This window comes from Phycodurus eques, chromosome 1 (genome assembly GCF_024500275.1).
Source record: "Phycodurus eques isolate BA_2022a chromosome 1, UOR_Pequ_1.1, whole genome shotgun sequence".
NCBI classification, from domain to species: Eukaryota; Metazoa; Chordata; class Actinopteri; order Syngnathiformes; family Syngnathidae; genus Phycodurus; species Phycodurus eques.
Genome location: NC_084525.1, coordinates 43,024,998 through 43,048,401, shown reverse-complemented (window position 1 = coordinate 43,048,401; position 23,404 = coordinate 43,024,998). Strand labels below are relative to the sequence as shown.

The following is a 23,404-nucleotide window of genomic DNA, read 5'->3' as shown; positions in this document are numbered from 1 at the left end:
GAGGGCAGACGCTATTGTCTCTCAATTAAGACTTGGGTGGAAAATGGAGGGGGGGGGGAATGACGGGAGCTTCTGACAAAGCATCTTATTATTTTTTTTTTTATTATTTAACATGAACCACATCCAGTGACAGTGACAGTTTTTTTTTTTTTTTTTTTTGTCAAGACAGCTTCGGAGAAATCACTGCTGCTTGCAGCTTGTCGATGCATAGTGAAGAGACAAGTCATTGTTGAGGTATACATTGTGGGCCCTTGGTTTCCTAATGACGCCAAAAGCACATACATGTCCACATCAGCTTGTGCTTGGAATTACTTTGGAGTTATGAAAAGAATGTCGATGATGATGACAACCCCTTCTGGAACAGAGCAACGAATAGCAACTTATGAGCATCCAGACACTGGAGGACGACATTTTCACATCCCTCGTAGAATAGCACCGAAAAAAGCCGACAAATTATAAAACTTTATTAAAAACTTGTAAGAGTTACAACAGAGGAAAAGTCACAAAGTGGCTCAAATGCTTCACTTATCCATGAGTGTTTCTCACATGCCTGTTGCGTACATGTCACTCAATGCAATGCGATGTTGCTCACACTAAGAAAAAGAGCAATGAGAAAACCCTATAATGTATATTAAATTCCATAGTTGGATGGAAAGGGTTACAGTGGCGGCGACATAAAAAATAAAAACAAATCAAAACATAAAAAAAAAAAAAAAAAAAAAAGAGATACATTTTAATTTTATATTATATATATATATATATATATATATATATATATATATATAAAGAAAATCACCAGACAAACCAATTACTCACACACGCACACACACATAACAGTATTGGGGAAAGTGCATGGTGTTCCTGCTAGAATCGCTATAAGTGTGAGTTTGTATTTGTTTTTTGTTGTTGTTTTTTTGCAAATAAAAGCAGAAAAATGCTGTCAAGTATGAAAGATCAGTCAAGTCTCACTGACTATTTGCATGTACACGATAATAACACCAGTGATAACAGTATCTGACCTAAAATACAGAATACACACATTGACATCCTTACTCTCATCGATCCCCTACAACTTTGTTAATGTATGTATCGATATGACTCACTGACGACTATCACTCTGCTGTTCCTACCTTGTTTTCAGTGTTAGACATTCAGAAAACTTTGGACAATGTGACGACGGCATAAGAGAGAACTATGAACAGAGTGGCGCAATAGTTCCTATATGACTCAAGGAGCTTCAAATGAAAAGTTCTGCAGGTTTCAATAAGGCAAAACTTGTCCTCGCTCGCTGAGCTCTTCTTCATAGAACTCCAAGTTACAACGGAGCGTTATTGTGAAAAGGCACGGACGGCCCAGCCTTCTAAAAACACTGCAAAAACTCCAAGTCTTACCAAGACTATATGTCTTATTTCTCGTCGAAACTAATCGGATTACACTTAAAATAAAGTAACTTGATTTCAGACAGTTGTCACTTGTTTCAACCTATTTTTTTTTTTTTTTTTTTTGTACCTAAAATAAGTAGGAAAAAAAATATCTTACTCCACTGGCATTTTTGTTTTTACTTATTTAAACAAAAATAGCTTGAAAGAAGTGAAAATTGTCTAAAAACAGGTTACTTTTTCCGTGTAATCAGATTAGTTTTGACTAGAAATATGACCAATATTCTTGCATCTTCGGGAGTGAATCGACCTATTTGACCAGGACGCCAACGCGGATGGGAAAGTTTTCACACGTTAAACGACTGAGTACAATGGGACAGTGTGCTTGCAAAGACAATGTCATGGGCTCTTTGAGAGCAGTCATTCTCCACTGGTGTAAGTAAAGAGATTAAAATTTGACGTTGAAACTTGAAATTGCTATTTTACACTGAGGATTAAAAGGGGTATTAAGTCACTTGTTTGATGTACAGTACCATCCATGGTGGGCCTTTTTTTTAATTGGTCATTTGTAATATTGATTCATCTTGAATACATGCAATGGTCATGTTTCATTGTGATTAGTGCATTTTGACTCTCCTTAATGAAGTGGTCTGAAACGCACCTTTTCCCATGCCGTTATCGTACGTTCGTTAAAAAGGATGACACGTCGTTGACAAGACTATTTTGACCGAACGATACATGTGCTCGGTTTGGACTTCCCCAAAAGTGGGTGGTGACTTCATAACCACGGGAAACTATGGCTGAGACCAGTTGAGAAGGCCTGCTCTCGAATGCACCAGGTCAAGCGCAAGCCATCAGGGGCAACACGTGCACGAATATTAAAAGAATACAAATAAAATCGGCGGCACGGTGGATGACTGGTCAGCACATCTGCCTCACAGTTCAGAGGACTCCAGCCTCGCCTATGTGGCGTTTGCATGTCCTCCCCGTGCCTGCGTGGGTTTTCTCCGGGCACTCCGGTTTCCTCCCACATCCCCAAAACATGCATGGTAGTGGTAATTGAAGACTCTAAATTCCCCCTAGGTGTGAATGTGAGTGAGAATGGTTGTTTTGTTTAAATGGTGCCCTGCGATTGGCTGGCCACAAGTTCAGGGCGTACCCCGCCTCTCGCCCGAATAAAAATGAGTTTTCCCTCGCTCCAGGATTAAAAAAAAAACATGAATCCACAACAAACTCATCAATTGTGAATATTACATAACCAAGTAAATCTCTTGTTAGCTGCCTGTTTTCCAAAATGTGTCTGTGAGCAAGCCCGTATTCGAGTTATGACATATGAGTGCAGCTAATTTGCATAATTCCGTCCCCACACCAAGTCTCTGCGCCAATGACTGGGCGGCTGCGATGGCTGTAGATCCACCATTTTAAGCCATGGTAGGAGTCCAGCTGCTGGACTACACGGAAGCACCACCATGTTGACGCCAAAAGCTAAGCAGAGCTGCAGAGTTAGCACAAATGAGTGTTGCTTAACAGTGAGTTATCTTATGCTAACCACCACCTATCCAAAAGTTCAGCTAAGTTGTCAGCACGGGGGAGGTCGCTGGAGCCTATCCCACCTGACTTTGGGCGAACGGCGGACTACACCGTTAACTGGTCGCCAGTCTGTCGCAGGGCACATATAGACCCGGACAACCATTGGCACTTACATTCACAGCGTCATCGAGTGGGAACTGAACCCACGCTGCCCGCACCAAAGTCAGGCGACTGTACCACTACACCATCACTGACTGATTGCAACATGTCTATCTTAAAGACATATTTTATATATATATAATAAAAAAATGTAAAAAAAAAAACATTTATGGGCTCAAGATATTTCTGTAAATATCCGTGTGGGTGTGGACGGGGCCTTAACGTGCAGCTAGCTGTCCTCGGCTCTTTTGTGTGGAAATTCCCCCAATTTGTGCTATTAAAATAAAAACCCTACCTCAATATTGTGTCTGCTATTGCCAGCAGGCTGCAGCAGAAGATAATATCAGCCTGATAATTTTTTTTTTTGGGGTCATAATAGGACAATTAAAAAGAGCAGCAAAATGGTCACCAAACAATTAGCACTCATCTTAACTATCCTTACTGTCATTCAAGTGCATTTTCAGGACATCTTGTAACATGTGTTGCCTTTGTGCATGTGACAGTACGCCACCTGCTGGTGGCACGTGCTAATACTGAAGCGGAGGTTTGCCACTGGCACAGCAGCGAATATGGAAGGGTAGCGTGTTCCCTTTGAGGAAGGCCAGACAGGAAGTGGACTCCGAGGCGCGAGGACTTAAAGTGCAAGGGGGGAACTTCTCGGTAGTTCCGGTTGGTGTGCCTCCCTGCTAGTGAGAAGAGTGAGAAGTGAGGGTCCTTTTTGCAGGTGTGGGGGGTAATAACAATTTTTTTTTTTAAAAACGTCTGGGTGGATTGTTCAAATGGAAAGCAATGAATGGAGGAAAGAATGGCAGGAATTAAAAAAGATGAGTCTGAAAAGAGCATTGAGGGAGACGAAGGAAGCACGCTTTGATTGCTCGAAACGCTCTTCTCCCTCCGATCACATGTTGTAGGCCACGTAGATGGGGTCCAGCTGGTCGGCCAGGAAGGAGTCCCGCAGGTGCATCCGCTGCTTCTCCCCGCGGGAGTTGATGGGGATCACACCCGGGTCCACGATGACCACTACGCCCACAATGAGGTGGTGCTCCTCGAGAACCACGTTGGTGATGAGGGGCACCAGGTCCAGAGCCTCCTGCTCGGAGCCGCTCAGCTCGGCCACCACCACTAGTAGGTTGGTCCACGTGAACACGGCGCTGGGGGGCACACATGCAAGTCTGACGTCAGGAAGAACTTTGTATCGAAGCACACTTTGAATGCACCTGAAGACCATCAATTTGAATTTCACCCACAGTTTCTGGAGAAATAAACCTCTAAAATGGGAGAAATGAGTTGCATTTTTAGAAGAATAAACGCATTGGGTACCTGATGGGTGACACACAAAAATGACGATTTGTGGGTGTTTTTCTTTTATGTTTTTCCTGCGGGCGAATCACAATTAATATGAATAGTAAAATAACAACAATCCCTGAAGGCACCACGTACATGGTGGGAGGGTGGCTGGCGATTTTGTAGAGAAGCAGGAAGTGAGGAAAGAACGACATGAATTAAGCGCAGTAAAGGCCTTTTCACACTGCGCTGGGTTTTCTTGGTGTTAACCGTGGGGCAGGGAGCATGGGGGACGTTGAAAACTCGCCCATATTTGGAAGGGTTTGCTTAGCAGCCAACCGGGAAGTAGCATGGATGCTATTTCTGTTAGCACTCTGAAATCACTCCACGAAACCACTCCCCTATTGGAGGCACCCACTGACGTCACATCGTCAAGGAGGTTGCAAAATGTGGATGGGGAAGCTGCAATAGGCGACAGCAACGTCAAAAAGTGAGTGTCCAGGATCAAAGGTGAAGAACGAGAGCCTGCTCTGCGTGACCTCCGTGAGAAGCAAAGGAGCAGCAAACCGTTTTCAACGGTTAATCCTGGGAATGGTGCTCGGGTTGAGGGACTGATCAGCGTCGATTGTAGTCACCATTGATGACATCATCATCGCCATGTGTAATCATTGATGACATGACCCTAACCCCATACACATTTTGCAACCTTTTGAAAGTGTTTATTGGTGGTTCCCTCCCCTAAAAAAGAAATTCAATCACAGCTCTCTGCTACTGAGGGGCATCCGCCAATGACCTCATTTCCAAAATGGTAGACAGTAAGAGGATAGGCTTAAAAATTATATATATTTTTTCAATTAAATCGTTTCTTTTTTTCCCCCAATTAAACTGCAAACTGAGAAATTTTCCCAATTATCCAATTATCAGTAGGGTTGGGCATTGAAAATTGAGAACTGATTGGAACCGAACATTCCGGTTCTCCGAATGATGATTTGAAATCATTCAAATTCAAAAAATTGCGGTTCCCAGTTTCGACCCGCCGACCCCAAACAAGACCAACGAAAACCAACGAAGAAGAACGAGCGCAAAGATGTGCTTGTGCCCAGCAGCAGTGGTGACGACGTCTATGCCAACATTAAGGCACCTAACCAGTTGAACGGTGGGTTGGACTCTTGCACTGATGGTTTTTAGCGTTTATTTTAGTCTTCAAACCAACGTAAGAGCTGATGACAGACACAAAAATAAAATAGAAATTACTATACTGGAAAGAAAGTGTAAACAGTCACATTCCAAGTTTAATATTCAGCTAAAACTTCAAAGGTGAAACTAGCAGCTTTACATCACAATAAATTGGGACAAAAGTCACAAAAACGTCTCACAGTATCACAAACACTAACCTTGTGTACTCATCGGTGGGAAGGTAAAGGAATCAATGTTTTACAGAGCATCTGGTTCCATTCATTACTCTATTTTGATTTACTTCTGTTTTTACCGGTGTCGTGTGAAGTTATTATTCATGCCCTTCAAAATAAAAGGCTACATATGCTTAAAACAGGAACTCAAGTTAGAACTTGCACATAAAAACCGTTTGACGTGATAAAAGTCGCCAATAACTCTTTTAACAAGGATATGTTTAACTTTTAGAAGAAACAATAAGTAACGAATATGAAGTCAATTACTTTAGTTCCACACACATTGCCTTTTAGTTCCCAGGTTTGATATTGATACTGGTTATGAAGAACCCCGAGTCAAATGTTCATTTTAGTTTATGCTGCAGGCTGCTAAGAAAATGGATCTTCATAATTTGGCAAAACCATGCAAACATTTTTGACCCAGCCCCCTAAAAGAATCAGAATCGAGAATCGTTTGGAACCGGAATTCGAAATGAGGAACTCTAATCGGGACCGGAATCGCTGAAATTCAAACGATGCCCAACCCTAATTTTGAGTAGGTTAAATTCAATTGGAATCATTACTTTTTGACTGCCCCTCGTATTTACCCAATACCTTTTGGCATGTATTGTTATCTTGTTAAAAGGTCATCCATGTATTCAAACTAAATGTCATGGGTATGAATTCCATCATGTCATGCATGCAGATTCAACTGTACCATGTAAACATGCCGGCACGTGCAACAGCTCACCTCTCTGCGATGCTACGGTGAGCTCGAGACACGGACGTCTCAATGTCAATGGGGTGGTAACGTAAGCCCCTCAGCTCCAGCGTCTCATCCAGGGAGCCCACTACAAATAAGGCATCATGGCGATCTGCAGCAGGAAAGCAACAAGTCATTAACAGTTTCACACTCCTCCTCATTTAAAAACAGCAGCTTACCTCCGCTAGCATCCAGGAGCTCCGTTCTCTTGATGAAGCCCAGGTAGCCTGTTCTGGCCCACAGCGTGTTGGGATCCCCAAAGCTGAGTCGGGTGTTAAAGTGATCCGCCTGCAGGCTCTCCTCGCCGTAGATGGTGTAGTAGCCACTCGCACTGTGGGGACTGTTCACCCAGATCTACAAACACACACGCAAACGCAAACAGACACTGAACTTAATTTTGACTCACAAACTCAGGCTGATAATGTCACTTTTTGTCAGACACCCAACCCGCCCCACCTCACGCACCTCAATTTCAGCAAATATTTGTAAGAAAAACAATTCTCGGCCAATGTATAAAAAAAACTATCCAATGAAAAAGAGTTAGTATGATGCTAACTGAACATGAGTATTCTTATGCCGTTGACTAGATGACAGACTAGTTCATTGCGCACAATTTGTAACCTTATGTCGTAAACATCGTAAACTGAAGACCCACTGTAATGACGAACAGAGGGGTAGTACCAGGTATCGGTACGGCAATACCAACTTTATTGCAAGGTACTGGCTACTTGGGAAGGCTCCCGATACCGGGCACTGATACTTAAGGCTAAATAATCTGACATCGAGTGAGTCCTCCTTGCCATTAGTTGGGAAAACACTGCAGTGTGTTAATTTCAATGTTATGCATCAAAAGCACTAGCAGTATCTTTCTTTTAACGTTAACTATGACAAGTATAAAATGGAATCAATCATTAATGTCACCGACCATGACACACTACATTTCATCACAAGTAACAACCATATGTGTATGAAACAATGGATGTTGATACGGCATATAACAGTTTTCTGGACACTTTCAAAATGTTACAGTATATCACAATAACTGTCCAATTAAACAATGGAGGATTCAAAAAAAATGACTCGGAAAGGCCCTGGATCACAAAGGGTTTGTTGAACATCTGTAAAAAGAAGAACACCCTAAACAGCGCTTTTATTAGACAAAGATGTAACGAAAAAAGAAATGATATATAAAAAATATAAAAAAAATAAATATTGTTATTATTATTATTATTATTATTAGGAAATGTAAGAAATGTTATTCAATAAATTATTAGAGAAGAATGAAAATAATACCAAGGGCACTGGGAAAATATAAAACACACACTTTTCTAGACAACAGTAAAATAATAACAGGTCAAAGTGAAGTGGGAGAGGGCTTCAACAGACTATTTGTGGGTGTGGGTCCAAAGATTGCAAATAAGATAAACCATCCACAAGGGGCAAGGGTCACATAATTTTACGGAGAAAGAAATCCTGACACAATCTTCTTAAAGAAGCACAGACAGATATGAAATGATGAATGTTGTAAACGGGATTACAACGGTATTGATATGACTTTAATTAAACAAATCATTTTAGCTATTGCCGAACCACTGTCACATACAGTGGGGCAAAAAGGTATTTAGTCAGCCACCAAATGTGCAAGTTCTCCCACTTAAAAAGATTTGAGAGGCCTGTAATTTTCATCAGACGTATACCTCACGTGTGAAAGAGAAAATGAGAAAACAAATCCAGAAAATCACATTGTCTGATTTTTAAAGAATTTATAGACCTACACCAGGCTGGGAAGACTGAATCTGCGATAGGTAAGCAGCTTGGTGTGAATAAATAATTTCAATCAAATTATTAGAAAATGGAAGACATACAAGACCACTGATAATCTCCCTCGATCTGGGGCTCCACGCAAGATCTCACCCCGTGGGGTCAAAATGATCACAAGAACGGTGAGCAAAGATTCCAGAGCCACACCGGGGGGGGGGGGGGGGGGCATAGTGAATGACCTGCAGAGAGCTGGGACCAAAGTAACAAAGGCTACCATCAGTAACACACTACGCAGCCAGGGACTCAAATCCTGCCGTGCCAGACGTGTCCCCCTGCTTAAGCCAGTACATGTGCAGGCCCGTCTGAAGTTTGCTAGAGAGCATTTGGATGATCCAGAAGAGGTTTGGGAGAATGTCATATGGTCAGATGATACCAAAATAGAATTTTTTGGTCAAAACTCAACTTGTCATGTTTGGAGGAGAAATAATGCTGAGTTGCAGGCAAAGAACACCATACCTACTGTGAAGCATGGGGGTGGAAACATCATGCTTTGGGGCTGACCAGGACGACTGATCCGTGTAAAGGAAAGAATGAATGGGGCCATGTATCGCGAGATGGCTGGGTCTTTCAGCATGACAATGATCTCAAACACACCGCCCGGGAAATGAAGGTGTGGCTTCATAAGAAGCATTTCAAGCTACTGGAGATCTCAACCCCAGAGAAAAATCTTTGGAGGGAGTTGAAAGTCAGTGTTGCCCAGTGACAGCCCCAAAACATCACCGCTCTCGAGATCTGCATGGAGGAGTGGGCCAACAGTGTGTGAAATCCTTGTGAAGACTTACAGAAAACGTTTGACCTCTGTCATTCATACAGGAACTCCTCGAGTTACGACGTACTCGACCTATGACGTTTCGACTTTACGACACCCGTGCCTCGTCCGCCATTTTGTCCCAGCACCATAGTGTTTCTGCTTAGCTAGTGCATAGTGCTTGTGCGCCGCGAGTATCTTTGCCTTTTTTCCACACTCTCAGTAGTAATGGCAAGTACAGCATCTTATTTTTCTATTTTCATGTATTTTAGTTTCTTTATACGAAGTGTTAACCTTTCCTGCTACGGTCACCTGACCGCGGTCGGGAGACGCTTTCTCCCTTTTCTCTTGTTGCACAGCTGAGCTGGGTGGCGGCAACAATAAAGGCACGAAGCACCAATTTGCTGCTTTAATGGCTCTTTATTAGCTCCTCTGCACATTCAACGTCAACGGGTCCTCCGCTAATCGCTACTCTTCCCCGGTCGCCATCACTACACTTGCCACTGTACACACTCGCACCGGCGTACACTCCTTCCTCCTTCACAGTCCCGCCGGACGACGCCTGCGCAGTCCCGTCTCACTCACACATCGACGCACACGCCCCCACACAATGAGCTTGCTGTCACAATCACGTGGGACAATGTCCTTAACAGAAGTATTTCGCCGTAAATTAGCCCATCCAGCAGGGGACCTAACCAGGGGGACGCCATCGACCCCCCAGGGAAACCGGGGCGCGCGGGGGGATAGGCCCCAGGAGTCAAGCGAAGAGAAATGTGAAAACCCACCACCAACCCTATTTCTATGGTTACCAGGCCCCGACTGGCAACCATTATCCCTGTACCCTAATTGTGTGTGGTGGGGTGTAGTGCATTAAAATTGAAGAAACTGGTGGGGGTGAGGCGAGACGGACACAGGGAAATAATGACCCGCAACCGTCACCCCCACCCAGGCCAACCAGCTCCCCAAAGGATGTGAGAATGTATGCGGTGCATTAAAAATCTGCGAGGGAAAAGCATGGCGGGCCAGAGAGCAGGCCGGAGTGCCAGGACACCTAGCCGAGTGTCCTCCCCAGCCCGACCCTTCCCTCCCCCCCACAGATGGGTGTATGATGCATTAAAACTGAAGGAATGGCAGAGCAGTGAAGGAGGGGTGGGAGAACAGACAGGAAACCAGCACAGATGTGCCAGCCTGTCTGTGTTCCTGCTTGTAAAACATTACAAAAAGACGTACTCAAATAGACAACGCCACTCACAGAAAATCCAAACCAGTCCTTTGTTCACAAAAAGCATCGGGATACCGACTGAAAGTCCAGTCGAGCCAATGGCAAGTTCCTGCGATCCTCTCTCTGTCCACTTACCTCACCGAGATGGGAGTCTCCCAGCGGTCCTCTGGTCTCTGGGTTGACAATGATGACTCGCAACCCAGGTAGAATCTTCAAGCAGAACACAATCGGGATTTAGCGACTGCGTCAGCGTCGTAGTGCTAATTCATCAATAATGAACACTCACTGTGCCTGATTCCATGAGCGGAAGACTCTGTGGCGCACCCCTCTCTACCAGTCTTACCCTGAGTGACATAGAGACACGTTTACAATGCTGACAGCATTGGTGTCACAATAGGAGTGTTGAGCCTTACCTGTCATGACGCAGCGACTTCATGTCCACGTAGACGGTGGAGGGGTCTGGTCCAGCCGTGCCCTGCAACACAGATGGGATGACAAACACGGAGGAAAAGCACATAATGAACATATGAATCTCAAAATTCCCACCTGCATACAGATGGCCAGGTTGACCCTGGAGCCGAAAGCGGTGCTGACGGCTCGTGACGACAGCCCGATGTCTTTGAAGAGCTTGGAGAAGGACTGGGTGAGGGCAAGTCGAGGCCGCTCCTCCGCTATCACCACGCAGCTGCGCACGCACGACAGATTTACACCACGCGCCTACGAGCGCACACACACACACACACACACACGCACACACACACATACACACACACACGGTCAATTGTTGGCTTGTCTTTGACAGAGACATATGTCTAAGCTACCAGTGAAACATGGACAAGAAATGCACAATGGTAGACGACGACATTTATCGTACCGGGCACCATCCAATTGTCTTTGATACTGTACATGTACAATATATTTAACCACAAAATTTGTTCCACACAACTGTTCTGCTTTCTTCTTGCAGATAAGCAGATGGGTCGCAACTTTCTGATCACCTGTACCATCCTGGCTTCCTGTGGTGGGATACAATAAGCATTAAAGTTGTCATCAGTGATGAATGGGCCCTCACACCACCTTTTCAATGGCAAATCCTCCAAATGATCACCAAATCTTTGACGGAATACTCAATCTGCTATTTACGTTAACGTTACGTGACCAAACCTGGAGAACAGGTTAGCTGACTTCCTGTGTAAACTACACTAATGAGCATGACTACAGTAAAACGACATGACTGTTTGAAGCTGAACTTGCCTGTTGGTGTGAATGTGAAACTGAAATCACTGTTTTCTTTAGGCTGGTGTCTTCGGACAAAAGTTAAATACATGGATATCATTTATTTATACAAATAGCATAAACATTGAATATTGTCATCTTTGGTGGATCTGTGGTGACCTCTTGTGTTTAAAACAAAACTTGTAGACGTTTAAAATTCCTATTTAAAGTTGCCTTGTCACGGTCCCCTTCGCCATTCACCTGAGTCAGGAGGAATTGCTTTGAGCTGTTTTGCTGAATGCGGAAGTAGGTTGCATACCAGATTGAGCATTGTCCATCTTTCTAGGACACCTGCTTCTCACTGGAGCGCATTTTGGCTAATTCTCGAGCAGGAGTTTGTCAAAGAACTAGCCCTGCAAAGTGCCTCAAATGCCTGCTTCACAACAAAATGGCAAAATTCCTGTTCAATTTGGGGCATCAATCGGTCATAGAGACTTTTTCGTGACCCCAGTTATGATAGACATGTCCATCCAATGTGTTGATTGGTGAAACTGCTGTTGTAGGCTAATATTTGTGGACGCTAGTTTTTGGGGACCGGGGTAGGGACCCTGCCCCACATTTTCACACAGAGAAACATGCTAGCAAAAATTTGGGAGTAGTCGGGCACGTTGAGGCCCCGCAAAATGTTTGATTTGTCGGAACAAGAATAATAAACACAGCCATCATTCCCATCTATTACCGAAACACAACAACAAGAGATAGATTGGTTGCATAAGTCCACATGAGCTTAACATTAAATAAGCAATTCTTGACAGGACTCTTTTTGAACAAATGTGTATCATCATAAAGACAGAAGACAATGTCGAACTTTTAACTGTTTGGCACGCCAACCTTCAGCATCTCTGTCTGGGTTCCGAGGCCTTTGGTGCAGAGCTCCATGACGGAGTAGGAGCAGAAGGTGTCTCGGATCTTGTACTGACTGAGCGTGCTCAGCCACAGTGGAAGTGAGCTCTCCAGCTCTAGGGGAGGGATGAGGATTGACTGGTGACCTGAGTAAACACTACACACCACAAACACGTTCAATTTCACAACAATAACACTGCTTGTTATCATCCGTCACCTTCTTTTATATACCTGGAGAGGCACCACAGGACAAAGCCTAGGCCGCAGTACGGGTCCAGGCAGATGGCTATTTGACGTGAGGAGTAGAGTTCACACTGCAGCTTGATGGAACGACACAGAGTGCTGACTGCAGCATGAGACATCTGAGAACAAAATGCGACAGCACCCATTCAAATACCACTCAGCGTCACAACAAACATTGAGTTGACATTGAGTTTGACCTACTACATACAACCAAAACATAAGGCAACAGTTAGGCGACATACAGTGCTACTTTGAAGTTGGAGGGTGTGATGCTGGGCCAACTTCCATTTGGTTGACTTTCAAACAACAAATCCCATTGAGAGCAATTCTATTTGAAATGATTCATTCCGTCACTATCAGAAACCCTTTATTTACTGTATCGGGAATACCTTAAAGCTCCCCGAAACGTAAATCCTTGTTTTGTTTCTTAACACATTCGATCATGTCCAAAGACTGACAACAATATAGCATTGAATTGTTGGGCTATGGCTTAAAACTCTTTTTCACTGTCTAAATTTTCCTGATTTTAAGGGCAGGGCTAAAAACTATCCTTTCCATCCCCCACTATATAAATACTAGCGTCCTTATTCCATGCAGTGGCCATCCAGCAGAATGGCACTTCCTCATTCATAATGGATCCAGTTCTACCATGCAGTTAGCCATCAAAGTAAGCCCACAATTTCCAAAAATCTATCTTGTCGAAGACCACAAACGGATGGACTCAATTACACTACACCAGATACACAAGATCCAAATGAAAATCTTTTGTTCGCGAAAACCCTCTCCATACTGACTGAGAGTCCTATCAAGCCGACAACAATTAAACAAAAACAGGAAGCAGAAATCTACCAAAATAAAAGTTAAAACAAAAGCCCCACCCTCAATGTGCTAGACATTACGGGAAAAGCCCTCAACACTCAAAAGAAAAAAAAACATCTCTTATAAATGTAGTGGAACCTCGGGTTACAAACTCGTTCCGTGACCCCGTTTGCAACCTGAAACGTTCTTAAACCGAGGTAATGTTTCCCATTGAATGGGAATAATAATAAAAGTGCTCTCATTTTTGAACACTTAAGCCTACTATGTTTCTGTATTTTAATGTTCGTCATTACAGTGGTACTTGGAGAGCCAAGTATTTTTTGAGGTGGTACTTGGTATAAAGAGTTTGCGAACCACTGATCCAGCTTACCTACAGTATAATGTAGGGATGTCCCGATCCAACAGCCTTGAGTTTTGGCAAATACCGACCGACATCGGTCCAATCTGATATCAGCAATAATAATACTGCACATACTTTAGTTTGATTCCTTCATTTTCCGTACCGTACCTCTGGGTCGCGGGCGTGCTGGAGCCTATCACAGCTAACTTCGGACGAGAGGCGGGATACACCCTAAACTGGTCAGCCACGGTAGGTATGAGAAAAACTGACCCATTTACTATTAACCAATGGGTTACATAAATTAACTTAACATTAGAATGTACTACAATTGAATAAAATAAATACAAATTATATTAGAAAATCTTGAAAAATAACTTTTTTCAAGATAATAACAAAAAACATATTTGAATCGCAACATAACCACTGCTTAACTCAAACATAAGCATATTCTACAATTGAATAGATTAAATTAAAAATGACAAAACCATGAAAAATAATCTCAATAAATAATAAATACAAATTATACTTTTAAAGTGCAAAATAACAATTCAAGTTCAAGTCAGTTATTTTTAATTGTCAGAATATGGTGGGAACAGCATTTGGTTTCTCCACATGTGAACTTCAACGAGAGTGTCAAGAAACAACTTTAAGCAACATTCACCCTCACTCCTTGCTACTATGTTAGCACCTTAGCAACCTGTTGTTGTGATCACGTGGGCTCTGCGTGCCGCCTGGGCGGTGGGTGCTCCCGGATAGAAGTGCTGGAGCAGAGCCTGGAATTGACTACTTGTATAAGAGTTTTAAAATCGCGGGGTTGCACGGTAACCAACTGGTTGCAAGGTCACAGGGGAGGCAGGTCAAATCCGGCCTCCCCTGTGTCGAGTTTGCATGTTCTCCCCGTGCCTGCATGGGGTTTTCTCCGGATACTCTAGTTTCATCCCACATTCCAAAAACATGCATAGTAGGTTAATTGGTGACTCTAAATCAGGCATGTCAAGTTCCCGGCGCAGGATCAATTTGAAGTCAGCATGACATTGGCCCGCACAACGGCATCAGCCAAACGTCCATGAACAGCGTCTTCTTATTTGTACGAACGATAGAGTACTCAGTGTTGGGGGTGTGGGGATATGACAGTCGGCCAATCAGGTACCAGTTTCAAAGGAGCCACATGGCTACTTATGCATCCGCTCGTGCATTTTAGGTAGTATCTGCTACTGATAATTTTGGAAGCTCTGTTTCTTGTCAATTGCTGAAGAACTTGTGGTTGTGTGCAGTAAGTCAGCGCAAATCTGACTGCACTTTTTGCAGTCAGATTTGCGCTGACTTACTGGTGAACGACAACGACGAAAAGAACATGGCGCCGACGGACCTCTTATTTGAACAGAGGAAATGATGTCCGCAGGAATACTTTTCAGATTCGTATGGGGTGAGTTTTCATTAACGTTATATACGTTACGTTAGTGTTTAGTCAAAGATGATGTTTATGACAAAGATGAAAATGTTCCGCGGCACGGTGGGCGACTGGTTAGTGCGTCTGCCTAGCAGTTCTGAGAAGCGGGGTTCAATCCCCGGCCCCACCAGTGTGGAGTTTGCATGTTCTCCCCGTGCCTGCGTGGGTTTTTTCCGGGCACTCCGGTTTCCTCCCACATCCCAAAAACATGCATGGTAGGTTAATTGACAACTCTAATTTGCCCCTAGATGTGAATGTGAGTGCGAATGGTTGTTTGTTTGTATGTGCCCTGCGATTGGCTGGCAACCATTTCAGGGTGTACCCCGCCTCCTGCCCGATGATGGCTGGGATAGGCTCCAGCACGCCCGCGACCCTAGTGAGGAGAAGCGGCTCAGAAAATGGATGGATGGATGAAAATGTTCCTCGTGGTTGTTACAGCCCAAATCTGACGGCAAAATGTTTTTGGTGTAAACGTTTATGGGATTCAGACACAATAAAAAATTATATGGACGTGATTCACTATTATTATCCTTGTTTTCTGTGAAGTTTGAAGTAAATCTGACGTTTCGCTTGCTCCCAGCGTGAACCGGAAAATAAGATGGCTCGAGCGCACGCCGTCATTGTTTGTTGACTCAAAATCACTTGATGATCACAATTTCAGCATGTGCTGGCAATGGTATGCTAAATTACTTTGGATATTGACTATTTTTGGTGTTGTAGGCAAAGTATTTTGGTGAAAATAGCAATGACTGTCTCAAGCAGCAGCTACTGCTGAGTTTGCAGCAGTGCCCGCAACCTAGTCTACCAGCTACCAGGGGGCGAACATATGGTTAAGGCTTCATTAAAGGCAGTCACCGCGCTCCGTGGCCAACTTCACCATCAACTTCCCCATAGGGCGCCGTTGCGCCCAATCCAACATGATCACTAGTGTCATTTGACTCCAATTCACCAATCAGACAGCAAAAGGCAGTCAGTCACATGACCGCACACAAACTCTTCGTGGGCCAATCATTTCGGTGAAGAAAACAGCCTCGAGAGTGTTTACTTTACAGACTCCGTAAAACAACAGAATTATCATGCAGCTCTTAAATTGTGACTGCCCAAACTTCAGATATTTTAGCCCACTTCTAACTTGAGAAAACCTTGCGGTAAGTTGCAGGTGTGTGTTTGTCTCTCTCTCTCTCTCTCTCAACAAACACACGCACAAACACACGCACACACAATGTTTCTGTAGGGCCCAATGCATGTGTTATTTGTATTTGGGCAGTTTAAAATTGAAATAGTGGCAAGTGTGTGTGGATTCCCATTATTTTTTTATTTTATGATACGTTCAAGCTCGTTTTATTTGTTTTTTTTTTCACAAAGTACTTTTTACTTTTCTAGTTTTTTAACTGAGTACTTTCTTACTCTTAACTCAAATATATATTTGGAGGGCTACTTTTTACTTTAGTCATATTATTCTAAAGTAACAGCACTCTTAGTTGAGTACAATATTTGGCGACTCTACCCACCTCTGCTAAAATGTAGTAATGCATGAAGCTTTTATTTTGAAGTTGGCAGAGAGGCGGTGTGTCACGGTAAGACACTATTAAATATCGTTGTTGTGGCTGCCTTGACTTCAACTTTTGGGCTGGCTTGACCGCAATGAAAAAACGTCGAGAGTAAATGGAGAGGGAAAGCACAACTGTCGAGCTCTTTGCAGTTTGTAACTATGCATGACTGACCAATAGTCAAACAGAACAGGACGTACTGTCCTTGACAATTCACGAGATTTGACGGGGATTTTCAAAATAAAAGTCTGTGCTTGCAGCCTAATGTTATTGCTTTCTATGAAATAACTGTATTGGCATCCACTAAGTTGCAATTCGTGATTGCAATTTGTAATTGAAAATTTATTCAGTTATCCCATGGTAAAGTAGAATATTTTGTGGTACATTTATTTTTTATTATTATCCTTCTTTATTCTTATTTAAAGATTAATTTTGCACCGAAAAGTAAAAAGTAGTGCAATAAAAATGAAAGATTTTTCCCTAACAAGAAATAATCGTGATTAACAATCATGATAATATTAATCAAAATAATCAGATGATTGTTTTGACCATAATCCTGCAGCCCTAGGACCACCTATTATCAACAGTACAAATAATAGATTAGTACGGCATATAGTATATCAATACAGTCGTTACAAATGATTAATTGATACATAGTTACTCAAACAAAATACATGCTACAGAGTCCAATAAGTAAAGAACGTTGACACAAAAGACACCACTTAATAATTTGATTATATATGAAATCAAATACTGTACTGTTAAAAGAAAAAACATTATATTAATCCTCAAGCAACACCTTTCAGATGAAAAGAGTATCAAGTCAATATAAGAAAACCAAATAGCTGGCATGTCATGCACATCCGGCCCTCCACATCGTTTTATGTGGCCGGCGAAAGCAAATCACTTGCTTCTGGGATTCTTGCTAAAATCTGTACAAATATTTCACAGTAGCAGAACTATAAAATCTATTCTAAAGCTGACTGGAAGCCAGTGTAAAGAGTTTAGAATTGGAGTAATATGCTCTGACCTCTTAGTTCCGGTCAGAACCTGAGCTGCAGCATTCCGAATGAACTACAGCTGTTTAATACTCTTTTTGGGGAGGCCAGCCAGAAGACCATTAGCTTCTCCTAGTCTGCTGGACACATGCAAGCCTTCACTCTGGATATGGTTTCGGACTTGGTCTTTGTATTTTAAAGAGAGTGACTCCATGTCTTTACTAACGGCAATCCTCTTTCCTTTATTGCAGAAAACAATTATCTCAGTTTTGTTGTGGTTTAACTGAAGAACATTTTGGCTCATCCAGTTATCTGTTTTAGACAGTGACACAACACCTCAATTGAACTGTAGTCATCTGGAGACTGCTAGATATAACTGTGTGTCGTAATACTATGAACAGGCAATGAAACATGTGGTTTCACGGTCATTAACGGCCCTCTGAGTGAAACCGCAACAACAATGTGGCCCGCAAAAAAAATTTGTTTGACACCCCTGTTCTATATTGTCCGTAGGTGTGAATGTGAGTGTGTATGGCTGTTTGTTTATGTGCCCTGCAATTGGCTGGTGACCAGTTTGGGGTGTACCCCGCCTATGAAATGCAGTGCAGGTTGCTATAAGGTCAGTGATGAGGTCAATGCTTACGCCAGTGCAATGATAAGTGAGGAGACTCACAAATTCTGCTTCAAAGGTCATCCTGATGAAACTTTTGAAAAAAAAACAAATGTAATTTGCATATACTGCAGTGCTGAACTCACGTTTCATCGAAGCACAAGTATAAAAATACCATCTCAAAGCAAAATATGGTACTATGTGGGGTACATTTGGTGCTTGTGATTAATCACGATTAATCAAAATTCAAAAGTCTGATTGATCTGATTTTAAAAATGTGTCAATTGACCCCTAATTTTCCATGAAGATGTGCAAATCGTTACCTTTACTCCAGTTAACATGCCTGTGGTAGACACACTGAAGTCCAGGTAAGCCAACATCTCAGCTGTAGGGGGCTTATAGATATGTGGTGGCCGCTTTCTGGGTAGATCATCTAAGACGAGAGGCAAACAAATGAAATGTGTCTTTATTTTCAAATAAATACTCTATTTCTTGCCAGTTGTCCTCCGAAGAGGTCCAAACTGCCCACCTGTGTCGATGATAGTGGGCCAAGTCTTGACATTGATGCTGGCAGCAGCTTCCCGGGACCTGAGGATCCTCATGAGAGGCTGAGTGGTGAGGATGCAGGCTGCTTTGCTCACCTGGAACACACAGAAAACATTCACACATGCACATTCACAAGAAAACAATAAACACTGATCAAAAACGTTTTGGGATCAGACTGGCGTACACTTACGTCAATAATCATGCGGACAGTGGGAAGAGTGGCGGCCAGATTCTGTGGGTGGGGGGGTCTCACAGTCACGGGGATGACGCCGGCATAAAGGCAGCCATAGAAGGCAGCTATCAGGTCAATGCCTGCCGAGGAAAGAGGCATATAGACACCTTGGTTACTAAATTACGCAAGATATTTTAAAAATAACAACAACAAATAAGATTGCCAAAATGGAGCACTTAATCTCTTAAAGGAGACATAGAAAGCATTTTTCCATCCATTTTCTAAACTGCTTATCCTGTTCAGATTTGGAGTAGCCTGTCAGGCTAATAAAATGAGTGATTTCATGCTCCTGTCTGCTTTCCTCAGCGTGTCTAGTGCTGTTTGGTCATTCAGTTTAGACAGCTGGACTCAAAATCTATTAATCACACACTTTTCCACTTTTATGAATGACAATAATCCACCAGAAACCATATTCCTCTCCCTTTCATCAGTGGTTTGTTTACATGTTATTTTTATGCACATGTTCACCTGGAGGATAAAGCAGCACCACATTGTCACCGGTGTTGAGGCCGCCTCGCTCGATGAGGGTGGCTGTGATTTTCTCTGCGCGCTTGTGCAGCTGAGCACAGGTGGCCGTGCACACCGCCACCCCCTATAGCCAAAACAGAGGAAGTACAATCAACTGGCAACAGCATTCCAGCTACAGTATTATGTTACAAGTACTGTTATATGTTATGTTACAGGTTACTGTTATATTCATGTACGAGGTGTGTCCGAAAGGTTCCAGGACAGGCGTCACAACAGATTTATTTTCATCAAAAATACGAGGGACAATCAAAAAGTCATAAGCCCAATTTCATTTAACCTTCTAATACCACTTTTTTCCCCTAAATTTTTCCCCGTTTGTAATTTAATTACTTGTTTGAAGGTTAGTTTTAATAAAGTTTTGTTTAAGCCTGTCCTCTTCCTATCAGCCATTTTACCGCTAAAGATGGTCTGCCGCTCCTTTGCTTGTCACAGGTCATTCAAAGCAGTAGCTTTTCCTCCGCCTTTGATACTGGATGCCCACTTTTTGACTGTAACCTATTGCAGCTTCCCCATACACATTTTGCAACCTTTTGATAATGCTTAGTGGTTGTTTGCCTTCCAGAGCAAAAAAAAATCAATCTCATGTCTCATGTCTGATCGGATGAGCAAGGAGGTTTCTCCAGCATGGCAATGTTCATCTCCGCCAGGAACTGTCAGACGCTCAGGGCATTGTGAGCATGCGTTGTCATGGGGAAACAGCCACTAGTTGTCCTGCCACAACTATCGCCCGTTCTCGCACACTGAACAAAGCAAATACCATAGGATCTTTTTGCAGATGTGCTGTGGATCATCTGACCCACACTGAAGGAGAAAACTACAGGAGTTTGTAGTTTGGCGTCACAAAACATATTTTGTTTTGTGACAGTCCTGGAAAATTTCAGACACACCTCGTATTCGGCACAATATTATTGTCTATTTATTGTAATGCATTACACTACTTCTGCAATACGCTGATGATTTTAAAATGTACACTTTATATTTCATACATCTATATATACGTGTACATGGGAAGAAAGACCCAGGGTTTAAATGCAATGTAACAGGTGTTTCTGAGATTGTAACAGGTTTAATATTAGCATAACTGTCGTAGTAATACTTACATGACTGCGTTACAGTAAAAAAGTGATGACTGAGTGATGACTGCCATTGTGTTACTTGAGCAACACTGACAAGCACAGTATCCATTCATTCATTCATTCTTTGTACCATCTTGTTTCACAGATGGCGAGGATGATTATGCGTGTGTACTTGTTTACTCAACCTTTGCATTCAGCAGCACATAGAGAATATGTTCCGGGTCAGTCTGGGCTCTCGATTGGAGTGCATCAGATAAGAACTGGTGCTGAAAGGGAGAGGAATAGACTCTTACACTGATGGATTATTTGTCCCATTTAGAAACAGACAGACATAAAATAAAAGCAACCTTATAAACATCACAGTGACTATGTGACGGTTCTTTGTGAATGTGAGCTCAGACACGCACGCACACAACAGGAGAGTAGCGGAGAGGGTTGTTTTGCCAGGTCCCTGCTGGGACCATCTGCACCTGCTAACAAGCCATATATAGCGGCCTTTGCAAAATGGGCACAGCAAGTTAAAAACTTCACAGAAAAAAAGATGTGCATGGTTTCCACCTCCAACCATAACCTAGCACAGGACCAGGTCTTTGACATATTTAGCTCAATCACCACATTGGATATATTAGAGCACTAATGTATTTGTATGTTTAGATACAGTACAACATATTTTCTTTCAAATTTTCAAATCTATTCACGACTGAAATTATTTCTTCATTTTAGACTGCATCACACATTCACTCTGCTGACCATGTCAATGTGACACCCTACTCATGTCAACTCGTCGTCACAGCTTTTAGAATGTGAACACTGCCTTTTGTCCCTTTAGGGCCTTCCCTTGTGAGAGCCAAAACAAACAAGTGTGCATGTAATATATTTACTTTATCCATTTACCAACGTATAATGTAAATGTTACTCTGAGAAGGGGGAAAAGAAGTGCGTGTTTTTGGACCTTGGAGGTCTGGAAACTCACCACTAATGGAAAGAAGGAGGGGAGGGTGCGAAGTGAGGACGGTAACAAGTAGGGGAGTGGGATGCGAGGCAGGCGACGCTCCCTTGGTGGTGGTCGGGGTCATGCAGACAGAGCTGCTCAGACCACTCATGAAAGCCACGCCACACACAGCAGCGACACAAGCGAGCAGGGGCGCACACCAAAACAGTCCGTTCACACAAGATTATGATGTAGTTTTTATTTAAATACAGATTTCAATTTTCTGAACGTGAAGAAACTGACTTGAAGAATCATTTATTGATGTGTGATGTCTGTAATGAGAGAACACTATGCAATGCCATTTTTTTAAAACCTATGACTGGACATACATAGCATTATCAGCGCACGCGTGTGGACTAGGGATGCAGGATAAATACCAATAACCGATAACGTGCTGCTTCTCCAAACTGACACTAATAACCGATATAATTTTATTAGTGGTTTATATCAATCGTCTTCAGCAATTTTCCAGGCCAAGGAAATCTGGAGTGGGGAACCCTAACGATTTACATTGAATATAATTGTGTTTTATATTAAGTTGAGTGGCACGGTGGCCTACTGGTTAGCACATCTGCTTCACGGTTCTGAGGATCCAGGTTCAAATCCGGCCTCCCCTGTGTGGAGTTTGCATGTTCTTCCCATGCCTGCGTGAGTTTTCTTTGGGTACTCAGGTTTCCTTCCACAGCCCAAAAACCTGCATGGTAGGTTAATTGAAGACTCTAAATTGCCCATAGGTGTGAATGTGAGTGCGAATGGTTGTTTGTTTATATGTGCCCTGCAACTGGCTGGCGACCGGTTCAGGGTGAACCCCGCCTCTCGCCCAAAGATAGCTGGGATAGGCTCCAGCACACCTGCGACCCTAGTGAGGATAGGCAGTATGGAAAATGGATGGATGGATGTACTTAACTGGTCCTATAATAGGATGCTTTTTTATTGTCACAAGTACAATGAGATTGAGATGAGATGAGATGCCATGTACAGTATAAAGGTACCTTGTTATTGTGCAATGAAAACTAAAATATTCAAATAATACACAGGTTCAAATATTAATCTTTTTTTAATTTAAAACAATATGAGAATGGGCGATTATTCATTTTAATGTGTACTTAAAAACGTTGAAATTTGTGGCTGGGCAGAGTGCTGGTGCCGAGCGAAGCCGGCTGCTCCGCATCATAAGTGGATGCGTGCTCACGCTGCCTTCGCCGAACGTGGACGGGTGCTGTATGTTTTGATATTAGTTCCATTTGTAGATGATAGAATTGATTGTCCAGTCAGAAAACACTGGAGAGGAAGATCGATTTTTGCGGCGCTCTGTAGGGTTATCGTTTAGCTTAGTTGTTAGTCCGCCCCCAACAACCGCATATCCGTGTTTGATTAAGCCGCCTCCGCTTGGTCCTCTGTCGGTTTACGCAGCTACGCCAATCCACTGCTTCGAAGGCCGCTGGCACTGGGTCTTGCCGAGCGCTGCACTCCGACGGTACTAAACGATCGCGAGTGTCGCAATTATGAACTCAAAGTCATTGGATGATCGCAATTTCAGCAAGTGCTGGCGATCATGTGCTAATCTACTTTGGATATTGACTATTTTTGGTGCCGCAGCAAATAATTT

The 23,404-nt window shown here is 42.9% G+C and overlaps 1 protein-coding gene across 2 annotated transcripts in view; it reads right to left on the bottom strand.

The window, feature by feature from the left end:
- Nucleotides 1–448: 448 nt before the first annotated feature.
- The window catches only part of dip2ba (disco-interacting protein 2 homolog Ba), a 79,707-nt gene continuing 56,751 nt past the window's right edge, over nucleotides 449–23,404 (bottom strand). For both annotated transcript variants that reach the window (XM_061693393.1, XM_061693404.1), the window contains 14 exons: nucleotides 20,990–21,070; nucleotides 19,669–19,792; nucleotides 19,159–19,280; nucleotides 18,952–19,063; nucleotides 18,746–18,855; nucleotides 12,644–12,774; nucleotides 12,401–12,569; nucleotides 10,841–11,011; nucleotides 10,708–10,769; nucleotides 10,581–10,638; nucleotides 10,430–10,504; nucleotides 6,683–6,857; nucleotides 6,492–6,615; nucleotides 449–4,219 (listed from right to left, as the gene is read on the bottom strand). In XM_061693393.1, the coding sequence (XP_061549377.1) occupies nucleotides 3,967–4,219; nucleotides 6,492–6,615; nucleotides 6,683–6,857; nucleotides 10,430–10,504; nucleotides 10,581–10,638; nucleotides 10,708–10,769; nucleotides 10,841–11,011; nucleotides 12,401–12,569; nucleotides 12,644–12,774; nucleotides 18,746–18,855; nucleotides 18,952–19,063; nucleotides 19,159–19,280; nucleotides 19,669–19,792; nucleotides 20,990–21,070 (1,767 nt within the window). In that variant the 3' untranslated portion in view covers nucleotides 449–3,966. The remainder of the gene's footprint in view (nucleotides 4,220–6,491; nucleotides 6,616–6,682; nucleotides 6,858–10,429; nucleotides 10,505–10,580; nucleotides 10,639–10,707; nucleotides 10,770–10,840; nucleotides 11,012–12,400; nucleotides 12,570–12,643; nucleotides 12,775–18,745; nucleotides 18,856–18,951; nucleotides 19,064–19,158; nucleotides 19,281–19,668; nucleotides 19,793–20,989; nucleotides 21,071–23,404) is intronic.